The sequence below is a fragment of the Melanaphis sacchari genome, unplaced genomic scaffold (assembly GCF_002803265.2).
Source record: "Melanaphis sacchari strain LSU unplaced genomic scaffold, SCAv2.0 Contig174_pilon_pilon, whole genome shotgun sequence".
Lineage (NCBI taxonomy): Eukaryota > Metazoa > Arthropoda > Insecta > Hemiptera > Aphididae > Melanaphis > Melanaphis sacchari.
In genome coordinates, this window is record NW_020270814.1 from 574470 (window position 1) to 601683 (window position 27214).

At 27.4% G+C, this 27214-nt stretch overlaps 2 protein-coding genes across 4 annotated transcripts in view; one reads left to right on the forward strand and one right to left on the reverse strand.

Moving 5' to 3' along the window:
* Positions 1-18852, reverse strand: part of LOC112592432 (UDP-glucuronosyltransferase 2B17-like) — a 32432-nt gene extending 13580 nt beyond the window's left edge. Inside the window, exon 1 of the mRNA XM_025336482.1 lies at positions 18518-18852. The gene's annotated coding sequence lies outside the window, so the exon portion shown is untranslated. The remainder of the gene's footprint in view (positions 1-18517) is intronic.
* Positions 1-26761, forward strand: part of LOC112592431 (C-Maf-inducing protein-like) — a 32004-nt gene extending 5243 nt beyond the window's left edge. The window contains exons 1-15 of one of the 3 annotated variants that reach the window (XM_025336480.1): positions 10488-10528; positions 13917-14589; positions 21494-21622; positions 21761-21811; positions 21887-21958; positions 22044-22133; positions 22231-22422; positions 22522-22625; positions 22811-22987; positions 23172-23264; positions 24190-24346; positions 24877-25137; positions 25557-25751; positions 25848-25953; positions 26028-26761. In XM_025336480.1, coding sequence (XP_025192265.1) covers positions 13924-14589; positions 21494-21622; positions 21761-21811; positions 21887-21958; positions 22044-22133; positions 22231-22422; positions 22522-22625; positions 22811-22987; positions 23172-23264; positions 24190-24346; positions 24877-25137; positions 25557-25751; positions 25848-25953; positions 26028-26152 — 2418 coding nt within the window. In that variant the 5' untranslated portion in view covers positions 10488-10528; positions 13917-13923 and the 3' untranslated portion in view covers positions 26153-26761. Of the gene's footprint in view, positions 1-10487; positions 10529-10641; positions 10744-13916; positions 14590-21493; positions 21623-21760; positions 21812-21886; positions 21959-22043; positions 22134-22230; positions 22423-22521; positions 22626-22810; positions 22988-23171; positions 23265-24189; positions 24347-24876; positions 25138-25556; positions 25752-25847; positions 25954-26027 lie in introns of those variants that run through there. The other 2 variants (XM_025336479.1, XM_025336478.1) reach the window with 2 other exon arrangements.
* Positions 26762-27214: the final 453 nt, after the last annotated feature.

Here is a 27214-nt window from a genome sequence, read left to right on the forward strand (position 1 = left end):
CACATGGATTGAAAAACTTGAGCATTGTACACAACTACCAGTTAGTGTTTGCAATGACCATTTCTCCACTTGAACCGTAATATATATAGGTATATTTAAATGTATATTTGTATACCTATAGTTAATTTTCATTATACGCCTACATATACTATTTACGGTATCAGCCATATCCACGTAAACGTATATACTATGTGTATATGTGTCAACATATCATACATTATATTTGTAGTATTATATAGAGTGTTTATACATCTATTTTTTTCCTGTGATAGTCGTTCTTAAATTTCACAAAATATTCGTTTGTGCAACGATATTTTTGAACAAAGTGGCGTCAATACACACATACACATTTACTCACGTAGATATCAAAGGGGGTTATCCAGTTACAAGAATAAAAAAAAAAGAAACACGAATCTAGAGTGTTTTGCGAGTGATAAATTGTGCTGCAAAAATAAAACATCATGTGCGTCATATTATTCGAAACGTTTCGACGAAGTATATTTTATATATTACTATGTGTGTGATAAAATTAAAATGATATGCATATGTCATATTAATACTCTGTTTTTCAGTAACAAGAAAGTAGCATAAATAAATAGTATACACTAATACACTATGTCACTATACATAGTATCGTACATGGTGTATTGATGTATTATAGAAATATGACAATAATTTTACATTAAAATGTGTCAGTTTATTGTGATAAAAACTGTATGTGTTTATAATATTATGTAATACATAAATATATACTATAAAGTTTATACATAGAGTACTTAAACCAAGTAGGCTCACTCCCGTTTTATACTTTATGTATTTATTCAAATTCTGTTTTAGAGTACTTAGGTTAGGGTATACCTATAAAGACTAAAATCCATAGATTTCTTATGACATCATTTAAAAAGTTTTCCATGGTGATAAAAACCCTTATATTCAAAAAAGAACTTCTCTTCTTTTTTCTGTAAATTAGTTATACAATTTTTTTAATGACATGGTTATGATTTTTTAATTTATCGAAATTGTCTGATTAGTTAGTACTCCACTAAATATTACGTATTTTGTTCCATGTTATATTTAAACTAATACCCTCACGGCTCACACCCTTAATTTCACAAACCTATTATACGTTGTCAATTATTCGTTAACAAAAAAAAAATTAATCAATTGAATTACAATTCAAAGTTTAAATCAGAATCGGCTGTTTAACAATTTACAATAAAAAAAAAGGAAAGTATTTGAAAACAATTTTTTTTATTAGATTTTTGTAATTTTATAAGAAAAAAATTAAGGATTTGTAAATAAAATCTTTAACTATACCTACATAATTGTAGGTACCTATAGTTAAATATAATACGTTATAGTACATAATGCATAGTTACAGAATAAAATGGCGATGAGCTTTGTTGATGCGTTCACAAGTGTGAGCCAGACCCGTATAAAGCCATAAATTCATAAGGTTTGATGAATGTGTAGGATACATGTATATAATATAGTGGTACGGTTATGCCGGTAATAAGGGCTTAAATATTGAACCTTTAATAATTGAGTCTTATACGAATAATCAATAATCATTCATACGAGTATAATGCTATTATAAAGTGATCACTGATCATAATGGCATACAATCATAATGTTAAACATTATGAAAAATTTAAGCATTAGCAATCGGAAATTTAGCAGTACTAACTACCAATCAATTATAAACATGATGTTATTATAATTATTGAGCAGCAATGATACACTTACTTTAATCAAAAATCGTTATACATGGGTTCTGGTTAAAATTATATTTATTTACCGGCATTTGTATGTATGTCGAATAAGCGTTAACGCACATATATTTATGTTATGCAGAATTGTAGGATCATTGATTATTATACATTATTTTAAACGCTCTGTATAGAATATATTGGCGGTATAGATTTAAATTGTTTTGTTGAAAATGGTAAACAGATGTTGTAAACTAAAAATCAATTATAAACCAAATAATAAATTATTTATAAAACTGCGGAAAATAGCCCAGAATTACCAACTGGACGAATCACAATGTTTTAATATAATTTGTAGGTACCTATATACTATTATAATGTTACGTAGACTGTAGACTAGTGGTTTAGTGTAAATCAATATTCCATTAGATGAATTATTTATTTAATAACATATTTAATGTTTTTACCAAGTTATCGAATTATAAATAATATGATTTAATGAGTAAATGCAAATACTATTTATTATGTCAACAGTAAGATTATGAATTACTGCTGATTATTCGTTAAAGATATAAATTATATTATGTACTTATATATTTTTAAATAATATGTTGTTATATAAAACGTAAATACGACGTACGAATAACCTGTATATTATTGTCTTAAATATAATATGGTTACCACTGATTCAATTTATACGCCTAAAGTTTTATTTTTTTTTTTTAGCAACACTAGTTGAATTTTTTTTAATCTTTGAAACTATATCAGTGAATTCTATTTTAATAAAAGTTAAAAGCTCAATTAAGTTATCAACGCATTTTTGATTTCTGATAAGGTGGAGTATGAATAACTGCAAGACATTATAATAACATTATCCATTTAAAATGATTAATGCGATAAAGTTTTATTCGGATTAGTTCTGTTTGGTAAAACAAACATGTAGCTTTAAAAAAAAAAAAATGTTCGACTTTTAAAAAAATACCGTTAAAAATTAAATAAAATGGACGATTTGATAGACAAGAGTCTTTGACAGTGATCGATTATAAACATATTATATATTATTATACGCATTATACGCGATAAACATCCAACTTAAATGATAGTAAACAAAAATAAATTTATTTAATGTATATATTATATATAGGAATCTATACAATATTTACCTGTATATCCATACGTGTATACGAGTTAGTGTGAACATTAAAGCCATAAATATTTTTTTAAATTTATAAGAGTTACATGCATATACCGCACTGGCGCTGGTTAATAATAATTCTTAACTGTATTTTAAAATAATTTTTTAGTCTAATTTACACGCATAAACAAATATGATTTATATATTATTGTGTAGATTTAATTAGTGTAAATATTCAGTTTTGCACTTTGAATACTGTGACGGGTAAAAACTTACAGTATAACTTCATTAAAATGTTTGATATAAACATATAATACATAATATGTACAACGTGCGTTTTTATACTATTAATTACTAACTTATCTATTACCTTTTCGTGAATATGATTCATGTTAGGTCATGTAAAGTTGCTGTCTTAAATTAAAACAATAATTTATTGCTATTTACATCAAGGCGAACATATTATAATGACCAATGTGTGGGATCACCTGCAAATGGCTGTCAAAATACTGAGTCCGATAAATCATAAATAGTCAGATATGACATACACTTCCGCGGGTCTTGGCCTTTGGGTAAATAAATTGAAGTTCAATGTGATATTTAATACTTTTTACATAAATACTCGATTAAAGAAATACTTCTAAGAAAAAAAAAAATTATCTCGAAATTTTCACAATATAATATTATACAGGAAAAATTATTTTTATTAATTAATTTATTTTTTATCCATAAGCTAAGATTAACATGACGTATTTTAATAACAATTATTATAATTTTATAATTATCTAAATTTTACTTTTAAATTACGTAGTTACGTTCAATAACATAATAATTAATAAAATTATATAGTAATCAGCAATAATTGGTATTACCATTTACAAAACGTGCAGCTCGCTACTATTTTTAACTTAATCGCAATTTTATAAATTTTTTTTTATACTTTAAATTTCCTAAATTTGTTATTGGGTTTTATTAGATTAACATTTTATACCAGAATCTAGATTTTAGATCACTAAATCACTTTCTTTCTGATTGACATTCAATTTAATATTATAATATTAATTGTGATTAGTATATTTAGTAATATTTAATCGTAGGTACATTGATTTAGAAAAAGCAAATTAAAATAATTGTAAATAATTAGACTTGTTATCTATAGTATATTAATAGTTAAACGCTTATTCATTACTTATTGTTTTATTTGTTATATAAATTAATATTTTCTTTGATACTTAGTTGTTTTTTTTTATTTAACACTTGTGAAGTTTTTAAAACTCAAAATATGCCACTGTATTTTTCTATCAAAGAGTTCATCTTTTTAGTATTAGGTAGTTATCTAGTGCAGTATTGCAGTGTACCTAAATATGTATGGGTTAGAAATGCGTTATAATTTCTGGCTTCGGAAACCAGATACAGTTTACCCTTTAAACTCTGTAGGATAGTATAACAATAACTTAATATAAATGTATTGTAACCTACAGTTAATGATTACAATTCGCCGTAAAACGTTGCGTTAATCGATTTTTTACGATGTTGGGTCGCATATGAATATCGTTCAAATTAAACACTTTTATGTATTTATGTATCTATCTTATATGCGTATATATAACTATGAGGTATATTTACAAACAATTTTTTTATTTATTGCGCATATGTTGCGTATAAATTCTAAAATATATCACGCATTTTGTAATCTCGTAATGAATTACGTCAATTTGTGTTAAACATTATCATTGTTGATTATAGGTAGTAATTATTTAGACATATTTTAACCGATACAATCTGAAAATTAAAATATATCATCATAAAAGCATTAAGTCAGTAATCCATGTTCAGTATTTGATATTCCAGTGACTAATCCGGCAATTGATATTTGAAACATCGAGAAGTACTTGTTTTTGAGCCCAATCTCTATAGTTTTTCTATAGGTATGTTTCATTATCACTTTCGCGTATTGTTCATAAGTGTTATTGCAGTGTTAAATTTCTATATGACGTGTGTAATAATTACTAATTAACTTTTAGAGTTTGTATTGTGAATTTGTTTTTGTTTTATACGTATGTTGTATAGGTGCACTCAGTTAGGAGTGTCACAGTAAAAAAAATATGTTCGACTTTTATAAAAAAAATATCATTAAAAATAAAATAAACGAATTGCTGGATGCGCATATTTGATATATATTTTATGTTCTAGCAGTGCCGTCACCGCGATCACAGAACTTTTATAAATTAGAATAACATAAACGTCCTTTGATCATTAAATTTATTAATGATTGTTCATTTATAACATGTTAATGACTGGTCCGGTTACGTTTTGTCAGAATTTTATGAATATGATTAATAACTGTTGTGCTTGGTGTAATCATAAGTAGCATTTTGAGGTAGATCTTGTATCCTTTGCTCACAAACAGCTTAATCATATTCTTGTACTTTTAATATATAATCAGTTTTAAGTTTAAAATCGTTCAACACGTGACAATGCTACACGGGTATAATATGACTGTGCGAAGTGAAAAAATGCTACTATAAAGCACGTGTGTATGATTTGGTATTATTTTGATTGTTATTATTGTATAATAATTAATACCGTTCGAAATTGTATTATTGATAATCCACAATTCATAGTACAATCTTCTAGTGCCACGTCTACTGGATAGGCATTCAATGACACAGAAATTCAACACGAATACTATATCTGTATCATAAATAATGTGTGCACGCGGTATCAATTATCAGTATATTTTTATTGTTTTAAACGTCCATTTAATAGTGAACAGTACAATAGATTTCACCGTTCTTCAGAAGAATTTAATATTCGATAGTATCCGTGTGTTTAGGTTTTAATAATGATCATCACATTAAATTACATTAGATAATATATAATTTTCTAGTTATTATTGTACACATTTTATACGCTAATGGAAGTGGATAAAAAAAAAATTAGTTTGAGAAAAAAATCAACAAGTTATCAACTTGAGTCTTGTCTGCTATGTCTATCCTACTACTAACACGCTATAATTGTTCACGAACTTTTTTGTGATGCATTTACAGGAATTGTGTAATATTATATATTATTTATACGTTTTAGAAGAAGGGTAGAAAAAAATGATTCAAAAGTTCCGCGCTACCTTAATTATTAATTTGAATTGAGTTTTGAAAAAGAATTCTAGAGAGGTTATATTTTTTATTTCTTCATTTCTTTCCTTTGGCGGATAAGAAAATTTATTTCGGAATTGCAATGAAACTGTGAAATTGAAGGCAATCTATAGTTTTTGATAAAATAAATATTGGTATTTTTATTGAGTATTTCAATAAATTATGTATTTTTCGTTATCAAAAAAATTAAATTATTTTTGGAGTCGTAGATTGTGTTGCAAAATTAGTGAAGACAACAATATGTTAGCCAAGAATCTTGATGATTTGTAGCATGCCAGGGCATTAATTGGTATTCATTACGCAATGAATAACATAAGTAGATTGCTTGTATCAAGAGACGTAAATTCAGGAATATAGTAAAATCTAAACTTTTGGATTAGATATATATGCAATTTTGAATGATTGATGTTTTATTGGCTTATAATATTAAGGTTAAGATCTGAAATTTTCACAAGGTTTAAGAATAATATAAAGATATCTTAAGAAATTGCAAGTGTAAGTTTAGAATTATATTTATACAATTTGTTGATTTATAATAAATTTAATGGTAATATCTTATCTTGAAAAGTATTTATGATGTATATTGTATAAGTATAGCTATAAAGCCTAAAACTTTATACAATTATTGAATTTATTAATTCATTTTATAATATTAAAGTAATAATGGAATGATACTACTTTAAAAATATAAAAGGAAATTAACTCTCAAAACAGTCAAAACATAATTATTCATAAATATTTCAGTTAATATTGTAGCTACACACTTTATTGATTTATGAACCATTAGTTACGTGTTAGTTGACGTAGACATATTAAAATTGATGTAAAATATTGTACACATCAAACATAGAACTCATAAAGTGTATAGCCGTATTTTTAGAAATAAATAGTAGGTATTAGGTATATTTGTTTACAGTTTTAACTAAGAATATTATTACTTGGTCTTAGAAAATTTACCAATTTAAAAAATTTGAATTTGGAAGGTCTTAGTGTACAACAAATTATTAATTAAACATAGTTTGCGTATACCTAAATACCGCATGTAACAAAATACGATTTATTTTTATTTAAATAATTGAAAAAAAAATCATTAAAACCGTTATTTTATGTATTTTTACATGGTTTATTTTAAAGTGTTGATTATTAAGTAATAAACTCATGCTTAGCGTTCTAGGATTCATTATACGATATTCTTATACTATATATATATATATCACGCTTTACACTATCGTAATAATATTATTGTCTTAGTTTTTCTGATTAGGCATTTAATAATGGTATTTATATATACGACAGCGAGAAACGTCGTCGCCACTAGATGTATTTTCGTAATTTTTTTCGAACACGCTTAGCAGGGGCATTGGACGCTCGCCAAAACAGATGTTTGGACACGGCTTCGGTGGAAGAATGAGAACTATGGAACGATGTAGTATGTATAATATTATGTGTAAATCATTTTTCGCCAACGGCCATCGTCCAATTTTATAACCATGTCGCTGGCCAATTCTTGGTGCATACATGCGAGAAAGAGTGTGAAATAAAGTGATCAAGAGAGATCGAAGGGAGGGATGTTTTCGGGCCCATGTAATAAGGTCCATCGCCTACTCGTTTGGAGGAAAGAGCCGTTCAGTTGGCACACGCCACTGGTCAGGCGGGGGCGTACGTCCTACATCCAACGTCCCTAAACGCATTCATGTGATTTAACGATTTAGGTGCTCGATGGTCACGCATAACTATTATTACTGGGTGTCGATGTGGTATTAAACGTAAATATTAAAAATATAATACTAGAAAAATTGGTTTTAGGTTATCTGTTAAAATTAACTGTTATTTAGACTTGTAGTGACAGTGATATACCAGACGTATTACAGGATTATAACTTATAATAATATCAAAATGAACCCCTCCACTCAACTAGGGGGTTAAGAAATATTTACTTCCGTGAAAATTGAAGTTTTTGTTGAGATAAACAAGATAACTACAGGTAATTTTTAAACGCTCTTCGATGTTATGATATTTATAATTAAAGTTATAACTTATAACTATTGTCTATTACAGGTTCATACCATTTTAGATACTGGTCGAATTTTAATTTCGTTGAATTGCAAAAAAATATCTTTTTGTATAATATATTGTTATTTTTTTATGTTTGGACCAACTCATGTATACTATAATAATTGTTCTTTTCTATATTTTCGTGTTTTTTGAAGTTATATTTTATCCGTCTTTTAAATTGCCAATTTTATAGCGTTGTCATTAATCTCGTCTACGTCCTCTTTGCTACACGTCCCTTCAGAGTTTGGGATTTATATATAGGTTTATCGTTTTCTACTCTTTCACATTCACCTCCGACAATCCCCATTGGAAAAAATTCTTTCTTGTTCATCCGCATTCCGCTTCAATTCGGTTAATTGTTCTCCAAAGGTCCCATGAGAGAGTTTTCCCTGTATGTAATTCTTCTTTTGGTTCTATTAATACAGTGTCATTTTAGTTACTTCTCCCTACTATAGCTATTGATATATATATTTATTACCTTGTATAATAATAACGTATACACTCTTTTGATCTAAACCGTAATAAAAATTGGTTTCAAACATATTTAAAATAATAATGACAATCATCAGTGCACAGTATAACAATGCATGCAGAGTAAATTTTTATATTAAGGAGCTCTCAAAAAGTATGATAAAATTTATTTTAAAAATTGATGTTGATTAGTCCAAAAATTGAAAATAAATATACAGAACGCGAAAAAAACTAAAATCCTTGATATTTTAGTCGTTTTGTAGACATAGCGTGTAAATATTTTTAGAATGTTAAGCAATGCTTATTTAAAAATAAAAATAAATGTAGAAAGAAGATGATGTACTAAGTATTTAATATTCACGTACAATGCTAATTTTATGTAGAATATAAAAAATATAATTTAATGTATTTCTTCAGAGAAATGTCAACTATTTGCAATAGGCAAGGTCTTTGACAATGTTGATATTGTGAATAGATAGTCGATTAACGCAGCAACTGAAGATAATTATTAAAATTTCAATATATTTTATCCTATTACACATACCACGTATCTAAGTTATTAACCATTAATTATTACTAATAAAACTCGAAGAAAGATTTATAGGCATATAATCTATTTATGAGAATTTCATTTTATTATTGATACTATATTTAATATTAATTAATAATTAAATTATCTTACGATATCCTATTAATTCTTAATAAGTTTAAAAATGATTTATTTCCTGGTTTTAAACACAATATATTTTATTAAAAAGATTTTTTTTTATCAAATTTAAATTTTCCAATATAAATTAAAATTTAATTTTTAATTGAATACATTTTAAGTAAACAATTAACAATTTGATATTTTAGTACTTCATACATCCATATTTATCGATAACGTCACAGACACTATTTTTCTATAAGACTTAAAAGCAAAAATAAATACAATTTATGAAAACGAAATTTAAAAATAGAGAGTCTACCGGCTAATTTTTGAGTCTATTACCTGTATTTTTCCTTTAAAGAAAAACAAAAAAAAAAATAAATATTTGTCAGGATCTTTCGACATCTTTTTAAACTTTTTTTTTAGTTATTATTTGTACAATACTTATTACACGAATCAATAGAACTCGTAGAATATAATATGACTATTCAAAATAATTATACACGCACAACTATATAAGTATAGATTCTGTAGTTTATCTGCACGTGCACACGCGTATTAGGTACGTATGTTTTGTACGAATTTCAACAAACTCTGAGTGGCTTCATCATAGTCGTTATAGTGAATAAAGGCTAAAAACGAATAATACCCTTAAATTTCAACCTCGCACGCGCGGGCCTGCTCAATATAGCTATCGGTTTAGTCACGGCACTGGCAATACGCGTAACATCTATACGCATCTATATGTATACATATATATACACGTAATACGTATTACATATTTTAATGAACAACCGATAACGATAATGTTATGTGATGAACAATATATTATAAATTATAACGATGTACCTACAGCCGTGTTACGTAGCTATCGCGTTTTTACATACTTACGTCACACTACAGCCGCAGCGAACGCGAAATAGACGCGACCGACCGAACGCGCGTTTATTATAACATCAATTTGTATGTCGTTCGGTGCAGTTTTACATTTCAGTGCGAATCGCGTCCGCGGTGCGCAGTATAATAATCGTATTATACATTCGTACCTAATATTATATTCTACGATATAGTACGGGCTGACCGCTGTCCGAGAGTACTTCTGTGTTATGGACGTTATGGTATAACACGATACAGTGTATTTTACAATATTACATTATTATCATTATCGCGCGGTCGACGTGTGTATTTAAGCCTCAGTCCGATTCGACGCGTCGTCGCGAACAACAGTTTTATAATAATATTATAATATTTTTATCGAAAAATATATTATGTTCATGATATTATGTTATATGCCATACGCACATAATATATAACGTACGTCCGTGAAACGGAATAACTATATATATACCTACAGGTACGCGTTATCTATATAATATACAGTGTACGATACGTCTCTTTTAATAATATGAATAATAAATGTATTGCTATTAGGGGACACAGTTCGATTCGATTCGATTATTTTATTTTATTTTTTTCCACCAGCCAGCATCGATCACCGTAACATCAGTTATATTATCTCTGCTACACGTGCACAATTCCGATAGCCACAATATCATATTATATCGACGGGTAAAGTGTAATATTATATTATTATTGTATAGGTATATTTGTATATCTATTACACACGCACGTTCGCACGTGAACGCGTTCTAGCGTTCAGGTGTACACATTTTTTATTTTATTTTCACAAACATACTTCCAGATTGTACAATACTCTATAGGTATAATAATTGTTGGGCATACTATATACTATGGTATTGTGAATTTCCATGAAAAAAAAAATAAATAAAAACACGAAATATGTAGGTATATAATATAATTTAAGTAGGTATAGTTTTGCAGTAAAAATAAATTTCTTATACCAATAACACCATACATGATCAGTGTTACAATAAGTATTTAAATGGAATTTTGTTTCGTTTGAAAATAGGTATACATAGTTATTAATTTATTCACTAAACATGCATGCGTGATGCGTACTTTCATTTTTTCTTTGATTGTCCTGAGTTTTTGAACTCATAAATATACTCAAGGAACATATTTTCAGTTATTTAGATTTTTATACTATTTAAAAGAGTGTTTTTTTTTGGATGGTAAAATTATTATTTTAAAATGAGAATCTCCTATTTTTCGTGAGAGGTAACCAGATGAATTTTTAAGAATGTTGATACAGGTACACCTATTTAAACAAAGAAATTAAAAAGATACATTTTTAAGTTATTTAACCTTGTGTACGAAGGTTCATGATAATGGATGCAGAAGAGGATTTAAAGTTTTTAAGATGATTTTAAAATTTGAGTGATCAATATTAATCTATTTGTGAGAATGCCCAGTGGACCTAGTATAATAAATATTAGAACCAATGTTATGTATATTACACAAATAAATTTGTTTTATATTTTTTTTTATATTATTTAAAAGGATTATTATCTTTACTCTTTAGTATATAATATATATTAATAACTCAGAAATCTCTTGTTTAAATTTTTGATTTATAAATATATATAAAAAAAAAAAAATTATATGTTCAATAATTTATAGTAAAAGATGTTGATTTTTAATTGAAAAAAAGTCTTTGTATCATTGGAAAACATTAAAATCGAAATAATTGAAGACATAATGAGCATCTACTTATGTAAACTTAAAAATTCTATTAATCAGAATTTGAATAAATTAATCACCAAAGAAAATAAATGAGGTGAGCATACTTCGGTAAATCCAGTTTCAGTGGAAATAAGAATTTTCGTGTTGAGAAAATGTAACAAATATATTTTTCATTAGAGTTCGATAGATTTTTTTTTTTAAATTATAACTTAATTCATGAATATTATATGCTTTTGTATTGCATAGCGATAAATTATTTTACCGATTTCGCGTTTTCGTCTGTCGAGTTATATTTATGATATAGTATTTTACCGAATGATCATATTTTAATTTAGTACATAAAATGTTCGCATATTTAAACGATTTTTTATTTTGCAATTGTATTTATGTATGATAATCGGTTTTTGATTTGAAATGTTTTTCTTACTGACTCCTATGTTTTCAAATTACTATTAAATCCATTGCCATAATGTATAATAATTAATATTGGAGATCAAAGCGTTTATATATCAATTTAAATGCTATACTTTATTTGTCTGTCAGTTAAATGAATTGTAGAGCATACTATATTATGGTACTATATGTTTTATACGGACGTGCAATAGTAGTATATTATTATATGCGCGTATCCTGTTGTTTACACATGTTTTGTATATTTATCGACATATTATTATGCGTATGGTAAGGTATGTATTCAACCTTTATTTTTTATATTTTGAAGGATTCAGAACAAATAATAATTTGCAGTTTATTTATTATAGTGAAATTAATTTTAAAATGATAAAACTCGATGTAGATATTTTGTCATATTACAAATTTTATAAAGTTACACAATTATATGGTTGTCCAAAAATGCAATCCAAGACAATTTGGTAACCATTTAATAATATTATGTCAATATTTTATATCTTATATGTAAATAGTATTATATAATATGATATTGTATCCTTAGGAGGTAATATTATTATGGCTATCATCTGACGTGGTTTCCCAGAAAATATAAAATTACAATTTACTTTAACTAACTATTTTTAGGCATAATATTGTTAGATTAAAATTCATTTGTATTGAAGTGCCATTGGGTATTTTCGTATAATTTTTATACTTTTTACGAAGAATTTATCATGTTATTTCAAATTGTTGGTTAAGAAAAATTCTTCGCTACTTAGCATATGTATATATAATATATAAATAGGTATAAATATATTTTTAATTTTTACAATTTTCATAATAAAAAATAAAGTTATGAAATTTATTTTAATATCATAATAAAAAATCAAAGAAACTCATTCTGCTATAAATTTCGAGTGTGACTCGCTGAGTAATTCATTATTAGTTTATTACATTACACTATTACGCAAGTGTCAAATTAATATTTAATAATTTAATGTGAGTTAATAAATCACTATAAAGATTCTAAACGAAAATCATGTCAACAACATCTATTGTTAAAGGGATATTTAGTAATAAATGTATATTATTTTAAGAAATTAATTTTTTTTTTTAATGGATTCATGAGGTTCTTGATATAAATAGCTTAAAATTATTCTAAATTATAAAAAACAAATAATATTAGGTACTTATAGAAAATAGTATAACACAGAATAGAAAATAATTTCAAGCTTCAATGATTAATATTTTTAAAGTATTATAAAATATCGTCGGTTGGGGGGGGGGGGGGGGGGTATTTTTTGTTTATGTATCTAATTTTGTTAAAATTTGAATTTCATCAATAGGTAGATACAGATAAAAAAAAATGTTGCTTTTTATTTTTGATAAATTATACCCAATTACACGTGTATTATGTTACTAATGTTTTTAGTTATGAGTAGGTACTTATGACTAATATTACATATGTTTACTATATCACAGTAGTATTGTGTTTCTAAACCTTTGTGTTACAGTGATACACTAATAAAATATTTCATACTTACGAAATACCACGTAAATATATTGAAATGACGAAAAATAAGAAAAACCTGTATGATGTATCAATATTAATAATATTGATACGTAAATTTGAATAAATATCGCGATAATTATATCGTCGATCGTTGTTTTTGAGTTTTTGATTTTTTAAGTCTACAATATAATATATCTACACCAACATAAGCCTATTTATTTCGTAATATTTTCAGGGATTAAATGAGAAAATGCTTTTGCGGTCAGTGGCGGTCGTTCGTCGTGCACGGTGAACGGCACTGCGGCGCTATGAGTTGCGAAATTACGGTCGTGGACGACCTTCGGACGGACCCTCCGACGCGGAAGTGCAGCACGAGCAGCACAAACAGCTCGAGCAGCGCCGGAAGCGTAGCCACGTCGGACGGGGAAGTGGACGCGGCCGCGGTGGCCATCCCCTCGTCGGCCGTCGTGATGTACGTCACCGACGACGCCGTTGCCGCCGTGGGCGTGGTCGGCTGTCGCGGGGACCGCACTATCGCGACCGTGGCCAACGTGGACGCGCCGAGTTCGGACATCCACACGGACCGGGACGAGTGTTCGTCGGACGACAGCTGCAACGGGCCGGACTCGCCCACGGGGCTGAAGAGGGTCGGTTCCGTGTACGACTTCGGGCTGGACGGGGCGGACAGCCCGACGCCGTGCGCCAACCACCCGTTCGCCGGGGGACCGGACGCCGACCTGACCAAGGTGGCGCGCAAGCAGTTGCGCATGATTCGCGAAGTAGACGTGGCCGTGTGCCACCTGAATCACACCAACACGATTATCAGCAAGATACTCAGCTCCAAGTATCTGAGACGGTGGGAGAACCACCAGATCCGCTTGCAGGACGATTGCATCACTTCGAACACGGTGGGTGGTGCATAATATTAAATAGAACTTGTGTGGTATTGTTATCATACCTGCAATAGTACGGGTTTCGTACCGGACGGTTAACTTAGTAACGAACACCGACTGGATATTTCAAAAAGTATTGCCTAAAACGTTTCTGAAAGTTTGTTTTATCGCAGTTTTATCGATTTTCGAATAGAAAAAATATTTTGCATCGTCATAATTTTTAAACTTGAAACATTTTTTCAAACGATAATATTATATAATATCTCATAACTACTCCGCTCATCTATAATCTTTGAATACTATTATAGTTTATAAGTTATAAGTTATTACTAATTATCTAACTGTTTGCTCGATATTTGATTATAACGCATAAACATTTTCAGAAATATAATTTGCTTTATGACATGAGATTTAAAATATAATATGTCGTCTTATAGAAAAAAAACGTGAAAACCGTTAAAGACGATGACGATAAAAATTATGATATTCATTCAAACATTTTACACAATTAAGAATTAAAATTATGTAATAAAATATTTTTAGCATTTGATCAAACAAAAATGTCGTTAATGATTTTAAAGATAATGATTAACGAGTGCTGCTTTAAAATAACCACTCTCTGTATAATTGCTTTATGAGATAGATTGTTATTTAATGAGTCTGGAGGAGATTCAATAACTGAATATATTATATATATATTTAGACGTATATTATCATAAAATAATATAAAATTGACTGAGCTGTACCAGGGATTTATAAGTCGTTGATGAAAAAATGAATAATGAGATGCCAACACGGTACAACTGAACTTACTGAGAAATCGGTTAAAGTAAAATCCTAAATTTTATTGAGAATTATTTGTATGAGTTAACTATTTGAGCATATCACATGAATTGTATTTATAGGAACAATGTAATACGGACGATTTGAATATGAGATAAAACCCGGGTGAAATTATTAACAACCATCATAATTCATAAATTAGATTACCATTGCAGAAATTAGAAATATTACTGCACAATAATTTTTATCACTTCCAGACATTTTTGGGAAACTGATACTTTCCAGCAATATTTACCCGCGCTCACTTTAATTTTAAGTTTGAATAGTATAATAATATAACGTTATACAGGTATATTATCGCGTTTTCTTCAATATAATAATAACGACTTACATCAGTGGCGAGTTAAATAAAGGCCTAAATAATGCTTGTTAAAAAGTTTTAAAGTGAAAAACATTTATCCGCCGACTATGATTTAGTATCTGCGCATCAAATTTGTATGTAAAAACTCAGACGCAGTTTTCAGTGGGGTTGGGCAGTGGTGATAAAGCGAATTGAAATGGTAACATAAAAATGTTACTCTAACCACGCCACTGCTTTCCAAAATATTTTCACATATGGCACATATGTATGCCTGTACACAGTGTGCACAGACGCCACAGACCAAGAATGTATTTATATGTTTAATACGGATTTATGTGTACCCAAGTACAATACGTGCGCGAACATTATTTAAAGTAATTGCGCAATTACTCGTGCGCATAATATTATTACCTAAAAGATATATGCACTGATCGAAAGAAAAAAAATGAATATCTCTGTTTTGAGCGAGATTTTTAGTTTCACGAAAAATCGTTTCACACCTTAAAATTCCGCTAAATTTATTCTGTGTACATGCGTTTGTTCGTTACGTTTTCATAATATTCATATAGATATACGTATAGTTATTATGCACTCACGTATAATATTATGCACCTATATTAGATACTTTTGCAAAATTAATGCAATGACTGATCCGTCCACCTGTACACACGTCAATAGTTAATACCTAAGTTTGCTTTCTAATTACCTATAGTTATTCAATCTACTGTGATAATAATATAATATTGTTTTTTTCGCAATAAATTTCGAAATTTTTTACAACATATTTTTCCACAATATACATACAGAATCGTTTGAAATATTACTGTGATGTCATGTAATGTAATTTAATATCTGGGAAAACTATTAATACGCATGAGGATTGCGTGGTCTTTGGTAAAATTAAATCTGAAATCGTAATTTAAGTTAAAATTTAAAGACCTAACGAGATTACAAGAACACGATGTATTATGATTATGTTGGTTAAAACTAAAACATTTAGATACATTTAAATACCCAACATATTATACAATATTTCACGTGCATTATTTTTTTTTTCACAAAATATGAATTTTCATTGTAGACAAACATATTCAATTTTTAAATAAAAAATATAAAATTTTAAATTTCTATTTATAGCTTAAGAAATCAAAATATCAAAAAAGGTAGACAAGCTGATACCTGCTATATATTAGGTGTCAAATGGGTTACAATTTTATTGTGTACACATAAAAAAAAGAACAAATATTTTTTAAAATCATTACTTTCATAATTTCGCTCAGAATTTAAAACTTATATTTAATCTAGAAAATGTTAATATGAAAATTTGATGAAATTTCAATTTCATAGATTATATATGCACAGTTTTTTTTTTTTTTTTTTTTTTTTAATTAGCTTTTAGTATGTAACTATAATAGCTCAACAATTATTAAATATGCACAGTTATTTTCATGTTTTAGTTACAACTAAATAACATAATAGTCGATTTTGTCGAAAATTGGTGTTATGTAAAAAATTTAGTTTTTTTCGATTACTAAGAAAATTAGGTATAAAAAAAAATATGCAATTTGGCATTTGATATTAGAAACCACTTTTAAAATTGAAAATTTAAGCATTTTTACTGCTTCTAAAGAAAAAAAATCAAATATACACGATAAAAATAAAAAATACATATTATAAAACCAATATATTCATCGCTCTACCCAGAATATAAAATATGATAATCTTAAAGTAGACTTCATTAAAATAATCTGATATTATCTTGAACCTTCTAGGTATCTAATGTTCGAAAATAAAAATATGAAAGTGTATTTTCTTAAAAAAATATAACTTTTAATAGAAAAAAAATGATTTTTGATTTTAACCAGGAGAATAAATTTATTATGCTAATTTAAAATTTCACTTAGAGATTATATTGTTTTATTGTATATCAATGTTCTTATGACACTTATAAATACGATATCATTGTTATCACGTTTTATTTTTCCTCCGTTTTTGTACCACTTCATCGGACTTATTAGAATTTAGTTTTAATCTAATCAAATTATTATCTATGTTTTATCATTAAATGTTTTTTTTCCATTAAATATGATCCATACGAGTGTATTGTATACTTAACAAATGAAATATTATATTTCGACGATAATTAAATTTAAGTTACATTTTTTAATTTTTGTAATAATAAATGTCAAATAATATTTATAACGTTACTTTTAAATTAATTTCTAATGATGTAACCAGATAGTTATTAAATAGTTAATACATTTTAATTCTATATTTTATAGTGAACACTTAAGCACATCATTTCGATTATTGACTTTACAATTAATAAGTAAAGGATTATTAATTTAGATAAATATATTACTTCTCGAAAGGTTTTAGTTTATGTATTTATATATATATTCGGGATAATTATGGATGGGTGGATTAGTAGTTCCTCTCTTCCTTAGACATGTGTAACTATGGTCATCATAGCAATCAAAACATAAAACATTTAATATAAATAAAAACTATTCTGTATAATATAGTTATGTATTGTGAAGCACATAAAATTATTTTTTCTGTGACAAGAAAAAAAGTGAAATATTTTCGAAGCCCAATGGGACATGTCAAGAACTGCCCCTGATTCGGTGTGACTATAATATAATTAATGTTTTCTCTGGTTGGATATTGGTTTTAATGCAGGAGAAGCAGAACACGTGACATAACGTCGTTTTTCGTTAAGCTTTTGCAATAGGCCCTGTCGATATTAATATTATTGTATATACGAGCAAAACCCGTGGGTATAAACATTCAACGTACCTCTCGTTATTTTTTTTTTTTTTTTTTTGATGTGTGCCGACTTCGATAGTTATAACTCGCAGTGTAAGCTGTAGTTGCAGTCTGCACACGTATGTAACTCTCTTTACTCGTCGGGTATAGGTCAGGTTAGGTTGTCTCTGTGCTTAGTATATTATATAGCTGAATAATAATATATTGGTCGGACATTATAATAATATTATAACAGCAAACACAACATAATGATATACAATATTTATTTATTTTTTAAACTATAGACACACTAACAGTATTCTACGTTTTTAAGAACGACGTTATATAATGTTTATCGCACTCTAACTATATAGTTTGAATTTATGTCGGCTGACGCACGGACGTAATTGAACTTTATCACTCTGTTACAGCTGGTTATTTTTATTTATCATGTGTGCGCGTTGGAACAGGCTAATAATATATACATATATATGTATATATATATATAATATGCTATTCCATACGGCCGTGCCCACACTGCGCTATGGTATGCGTTAACATTAAGATATAACATAATATTATACTGTGCCCGGAGTAGTTTGATGAAACTGTGGCAGCAAAAATTTATAGCGAGTATACAATTTATTTAATGGACGTTTTCATTATTGTTTCTGATCAAAAACTGTGAAGACGATGTGGCATTTGCAAATCGTTGTTTTAAACAGATACACGTGTCAATAATGATAATGATAATTGATTTTAATAATATTCTTATATTAATATATTATACGAGATACGGTTTTTTTGTCCGTTTTAATGTTTGCTGAGGTCGTAATTTGGTTTTCCTCGTAGATCGAAAAATAATATGTAGTTTATACGATAAAATTATATTCAATAAATACGTCCGAAATCCGAATATATTAATAAATTAATAATAATAATAGTTTAATAAATTTAGATTTTTATTTCAAGAAAAATTATTTTTACTACTTTAATAGAACGCCACACCCATTTTTTAATGGGTGTAATAAAGAATATTTTAATGAAACTTTAAATGACATGAAAAGTGAAAATTTTTAATTTATTTAAATACTAATTCAAATTATCTTTCTTTCAAAGTCTTAGAATTCCTACATTGTTGGGTCACTCATTCATGATGTATATTTATAAATATTTTATTCTATAGAATAGTAATATATTAATATTGTACTGTATTATTTAAATCATTATTGCTAGAAATTATCCAATTTATTAAATGTACAAAAAATAATTTTTTGATGAGAAAAACGGTTTCATATAGGACAGAACTGAGAAGACTACATTTAGTGGCGTAACATTAAACCTGGTGGCGAAGCTAGTGGATACCTTCTTAAATACAGAAATTAAATTATTAAATAGTGATGCTTGACGCTAATTATAATAATAAAAAATAATTCTTATTATTCTTAGCTAGGATAGACCTCAAGTGATTTGTGTCTGTGTGAAGTGATTTTTAAATAATATATGATTTTGTGGCATTATATTTAGGAAATAAAATGTTGAAAAAAACCACTTAGACATATGTATCGTTACATTAAATTACTATGGTACACTACATATCATATTTGTTAAAATTTAACCGTATAGGAATTTATTGAGTTTAACTTTATGAAAAAAATATAATAAAAAGATTAAAATGAACCTTTATTTAGTTAACATTTATTTTAATAAATAATATATGAGTTTATAATATAATTATTTAAAAATTAAAATGTTTTATTAATAAAAAGCTCAAAAATGCTCTTTTGTAGTAATAAATTAACTTTAATTTTTTATATTACCATATAAATGTTCATATAAGTATTTATAAAATATAGCACGAGATTAAAATTTAAAAATGTAAAATGATGGTCGTTTAAGATTGATTTATAGAACCCTTAAAGTCCTTAGGGAATTCTTATAAATAAAAAATTGTATATTATTTAAATGTATAGTATAATAATACTGGAAAGATACATATTAATTATTATAACGTTAAATATTTATCAGTGAAATGCTTAAAAATATGTTTTTCAAAAAATTTTTTACTATTTTTTAGTTTGTTTTTTGATACCGTGACTTAATAAAAATCCATTTCATAATATTATAATATTATTTTATCTATATGAAAATACGAGTACCTAAGTTGTTGCGTGTTTGTATCGACTGGCGACCGATATAAAATGACTAATAGTTTCGGAAAACATTATTATTTATTACGTTTGTCCGTATATTCAGCTAACTAAAATCCATATCACAAAATTCTTACGTTTGAAATGATGTACCAATATTATTGTATTGTGTATTCATACAATTTTTGTCGCTTGACTTTATGCTCAATAATAGCATATATATATATATATATATATATATATATATCTGTTTACTAATAATGTATTAATCATCAATGCTTGACTTGTATGGAGGACTGAATATCTAAACTAAATTTTCATATATTTTGGTGTACCTATTTTATAACCTACCCGTATTTTTTTTTTTTAAATTAAAATGCATAGGACAATATATAATTACGATTTTCAAAAAAATTATCATTGTATTTTTTTTTATTAAAAAAAAAAAACTGTTCATAAAATGCGAGCAAATATTGATAGTTGATAGTTGATACAGTGATACACGATATTTCATAAATACGTTTAACTTTTGGGTATTAAGTTATAAATAGTCATGGTTGTGATTCATTGACATGAAATATAAAATATTAGAAAAATAAAAATATTTATCCTGAAAACAAAGAGATGAACGTTATAAATTAAAAATATTTTTCATTTATAGAGTTAATTGTGATAAATACAATTTTTTTTTTTGTTTATTGTTAATGTATAATATTGATTTAAATTATCATTATTTATTAATATAAATTTGGATTGTAATTTTCTTTAATACGAACTGCATAAAATTAATTTAATTATTATATCTTTTACGAATAAAATTTGCTTTTTTTAATATGAATTTGAGGAATTTATTTTTATTTTGTTATTTGTTTTTTAGCCAAATGGATTTCTTAGTAAGACTATTGGGTACGAAGCTATAAAAGATTTATATCCAGTAAAAAGATGGGACTCAAATTTCAAATACTGTCTTCGTGTAGTGGTCACTAATGGTTCTTATTTGCTACAGGTAATTGATTTTTAAAAATTTTTAACAATATTAATAATTGTTTTTCGTGTACTATTCGAATTACTTCTTTTTATACTTGTGCGTGACGTTGTTTTGCATAACCAATACGCCGTATTAACTGTTTATATTTGTTTACAGACAACTAATCAGTATTTGAGAGATCAAATTCTTTATTCAATCCTGTGGAAGGTTCGTTTTAAACTTAATAGTATGTAAAAACTATTAAAGAGTAGTAATATATATTTTCTTAATTTTAATTTACAGAAAAATGTTCAGGAAACCCAAACACTTTTAAAAAGTCAATCTGATCCAGATGATATGTTAAAAGAATTGCAGGTAACGCATAATAATATTATATTTGTTTTTAGTATCTAATTGCACTGTTTTCTCGAAATATTTAAATGTGTTGTGTATTTAACAGAATATAGTGGATTTTGCCAAAAACATTCCATTGGTCGATGATGAAATATTTCATATGCCAACTTTTATTGCCAGTACGCTAATGACTAGAGTATGTTTCTATTTGTGTATTAAAATAAACTGATTATTATCACGATTTTTAAACTGACACTATTTACACGCTTAAATTCATTTTTTTTTATATCTAGGACCAGGAAAAATATTGCAAACAATCATGGGAAAAGGCACTAATCGGTACGTTGCGCCCATTGATTGAAGACTGTCCCCCGTCCGCCGAAATGTGTTCGTTTTTATCGCATCATTGCAAAGACCAAAGTAGCCTACCTATCATTAAAGATTCCTTAGTTTACACCATAACAAGAATACTCAAACATAATTTTGTGAGTGCATGATGTATACAATAAATATATTTTTAATACTCCACTATGTATATGTATAATATTGTATAATATATTTCCCAATTTTTTCGGTCTTCGTAGGACTTCGCAAGAACACTGACGGCTCGTACATTAGTACAAGACTATATAAAGGCTCTTTACATCCAGGACCAAAGTGGCGAATCAATTAGATATTTTTTATCGAGGTAAGCAAAGCTGCGTGTTAATTTTTTATCCGTATCATCTCTATATTATGATATCTATAGTAGTAATATCTATACACAGGTAATATTGTTCGTCTGATAAATGTGTTTGGAATCATACCATTAAAATAAATGATGTATAGATAAAATGTAATAAATTGATAATAATTTTCGGCGTACGTGTTTAGAGTTCACAGTGCCAGCGCTGTGTGCCCCCATAACAGGGTACTACCGAACATGGTATCCACCTGTATTACTGCCATATACTCCGCATCAGAGGAGTTGCCGGCTAACTGTTCGGAAGCCGAATTCGATTGCTATTACACCAATCACCTGAGATGCTACATTGTTGTTCTTCAAAACATGTAAGACATACTCAGTACTATATACATGTGTATATACTATATTTATATTACATTTGAAACGTCTTATAAATCCTATCCTGACGCTACACCACCGTCACCCACCCATACCTATAGAGTATATTACTTTATAGCTATTATTATGTATTCATTAATATGCGCCAAAACGAATTGCATTTGTCAACAGATCAGAATATAGCGACTGGCTGTACGGACTTGCTCAATTGTTGCGTCCGTTGCCGTTTCCCGCATTGCTGTTAATTCGTTCAATTTTTATGGAGTGAGTATACTATTGTTCTATTATTCAGATTTTTGACTATGACCAAACGAGTATTTTACACAATAACTATTCTAAGCATATACATTTAGGAATATAATTAATACTTTTTCAAATATAAGGCGTTTTGATTTGGTTTATAATCTATTTGGTACTTTAAAGAGGTAAATTTTGATACAGTACTTGAATGTACTAAGATATAGTACTAGATTAAATATAATCTAAAATTTGTCCTGTAAAGTGCCATTTTCCCGATGATTTGAATTTTCCCTCGATTTTATCATAATTGTTGAAATACATATCTGCATTGAGATAACAGCGTATAAAATATTAAAACATGGTATTCAAACAAAATATTAAAAATAATAATGTATTATACTTATTTGCATATAAAATACATCGACATAATGCACATACATACATTATGTCGATGTATTGTGCCTGAGACATATAATTATCTTCGAATAATTAATTTGGTAACTAGAATAGTATAGCTTCAATTTAGTATATTTATATTTTTCTATACTATAATCCTATTTAGGTGGTATAATATGTTTGTATTAAGTATTTTATTTTACATCGAATTTTTATAAATTATTATATGTAAAATATACTCCTTCGATAATTTATAATGTACATCGTGATATGTTCTAGATTATTATATTTAAATTAACAAAAAACAGAATTTTTAAGTACGACATGCTTATGACACAAAATAATGTATATTTTAAAAGAGTTTGACAACCATTCTGATTCTGACACCATAATGAGTTCGTCTAAAATATTAGAACCCATGAGAACCGGTGCTTGATTTCTATTATATACGGTTGCTATTTATTGTTTCACATTATGGGGCGGCAAATTATGAAAATTTAAATTTGTGACACTTCGTAACCAATTGATCATTGTTCTTTTTTTTTAACTTTAGGGACATTTCCTCTGTGATATTAAAAATAGGACTGCATGAAGATTGTGAAATTCATAAGCAAGTATTAGCTGTCCGTGAGACAAAAGATGGCTGGTTCGATTTGTGTTCGCCGATCGAAGCTGTGTTCTGCGGAAGTTCAATTGTCTGGACTCAATTGGTATGTTTCTGAATCAAGCATTCACATGCACTGCATAACAGCATAAAATCTTAACTATATAAAAAATTAAATTTATAAATTTTATAAAGCTCTTGTCTCAAAGTCAATGTATAAATTAAAAATACGTTGAAGCGATTTTTAGATTTTTTAAGCGTATATTATATTATAGTATGATTTCTAGGATAATATTGTAAAATAAAGCACTTGTTCTGACTTCATAACTATTTCCAAGAGCCGTTGATGCTACCTCCTTCTATATATTCCTATTCTACAGAGTTTCTCTCAGATCTTTCACATATAACGTCCTTAATCTTGGCTTACTCCAACAATTCATGATTTTCTTTGTATATCTACCGATCCAGCCGTTTAATATTTTATAATTGACCTCACAGCCGTTGTTTTAACTCTTAAGTTCAGAAAATATTCAAATAAAAGATATAATACTATCTTGTTAATAATTTTTATTTAATTATAAAAATAAAGTAAATAAATATAATACATAAATCTATTTATATATCTGTTTAAAATAGCTTAAAACGTTAATGGATTGTGAGCGTTGTAAAAAAAAGAAACTGTTGAAAAACTTGAAAGCCAAGCATTTGGGAACGTGCGTTTCGGAAGCGTTAAAAAACAACAGAATAGTGATGGACGTTTTGTGCTTAATGCTTGAGTGGATGGTCGTGGAAGACTTGCATCAAAGAAATCAGATTGTTGACACACTTAAGTCTACAGAATTTGGTAAAAATGTATACGACGAGTTTATGTCAAGGCAGAATCAACTACTTGAATTGGTAAGATATAAATATATAGGCACAAATATTGATTCTTAATAATGTTTATACTAGGCTGTTTGAATACCACGACTTTATTGTCAGGATTCTCAGTAAACTTAATTCAAGAAAAACATTCGGTTTAATTGACGAATTATCTATTTACGATTTAAAATAATATTTATTATTTATCATTAATCATTAAATTACATGACGTACGGTGTATGTTTCATGAGCCGTGGTAGAACGGCTTTATTATATAAGATGCGTATAGAAAAACAAAGAATTTAATTTAACCGTAATAAATATTAAAATTAAATATTTTTCACTCAACTTATTCGGAGTGATTTTATAAGTAATATTTGTTAATCAAATTTTAGAAATCTAGCTTTTTCGTTACATGCATCCTGATAAACGAATTGTATTAATTCCATTTTTAGCAACGAAAAGGAGGTCCACAAAATTTATCATTACCGGCACGTGGCACTGACTTGGATCTGAACTCCATGTTTGATTGTGGCCCTTTCGGCAATTTAGAATCGGTCGACTTAGCTTTTACCAATGTAACAGATACTTGTGCCAAGACGTTGATTAAGTTACCATCTTTAAAAGTTCTCAATTTGTGGGGTACTCAGGTATGTCGATACTTTTCAAAAACTGTGTATAAAACGAATAAAAACAAAAAACGTATAAATTATAAAAAAAAAAAAAACTAAAATATTTTTTTTCAGTTTGGTGACTCCGGGTTATTAATCATATCGGATCATCTGACCAACTTACAAGTTTTGAACTTATGCGAGACTAAAGTTACCGACAGGGGAATCGTATCGCTCATAAGTAAGACACATGTTTAATATTTGTTTTTTTTTTTTGTATTAATAACCATTGCTTAACGATATAAATTTCTGCAGGTCTTATTAATTTGAAAAAACTGAATTTGAATAGCACTAAAGCGACAGTCCGATCAGTGGACGTATTAAAAAAAAAATTACCGGGCTTACACGAAGTAGACGTCAGATACTCATTTGCCTGGTAAAAGGTATTTTTTTTTTTTTGTTATATTATATTATAATGTGTTTAACATGAAATGGTTCTTATTATTTTTTATTTTTGTTGACAATCTGCCTGATAAACACATTTACACGCAACTATTATAATATATAATAACAAAATGACATTAATATATTTAATATTATTATATAACCGTTTTACTCTTCGAGTATAAAAAGACTGTGGCCCTGTTTTTTTTTTTTGTATGTATAAATATATATATGCATTATTATACTTTTACCTTTGTTTATAATAATATTATAAAATAAGTAAATTTTAAGGCGATGTATAATAATCGTTCATTTAATATTTTGTTAAAAAGAATTAAGTAAGTAATGCTTAAGTGAAATCGCCTTTGAGAGACGATACCACAATGTTATATTATCTATAGTCGTGCCTTTTTTCATTAAATTGCTAATTATATAGCGTATAAGTATATAATATTATTATATTACTCGTATTAAATTTTACTTATAGAAACGCTCAAAAAATTTCAATTTCCATTACGATTTTATTCTATTCTTAGATAGTCGAATATTGTGTTATAATATTTATTAATAATTTTTTTGTTTATTAAAATTTTTTTATCGTACAATATTCGTATACATGTGTAATGAGTAATGACGAATTTCAACAAACAAAGCACTTTCACGGCGGGTTGTTTGTATTTAGATTCTGTTTTTTACGTACCATAAGTATTATATTGAAACTAATATACACGGAATATTAATTATGTGTATGTTAAGATAATACGAAATTTTTACACTTAAGGGTACGAACTGTGAGGGTAAAGAATAACTAAAACGATTACACCAGGTAAATTGATTAATACCTGTGTCATAAAATGTAAGTACTTAGCAAAAATATGATAAATTAACTACAATATAATATAATATAATCATTATTATTATTATTATTATTTATTATTATTATTGTTATTATTATTATTATTATTATTATTATAGCTATTATCCTTCATTTTTTTATTATTATTATTATTATTATTATTATCATTATCATTATTATTATTATAAATTATTATTGTCTG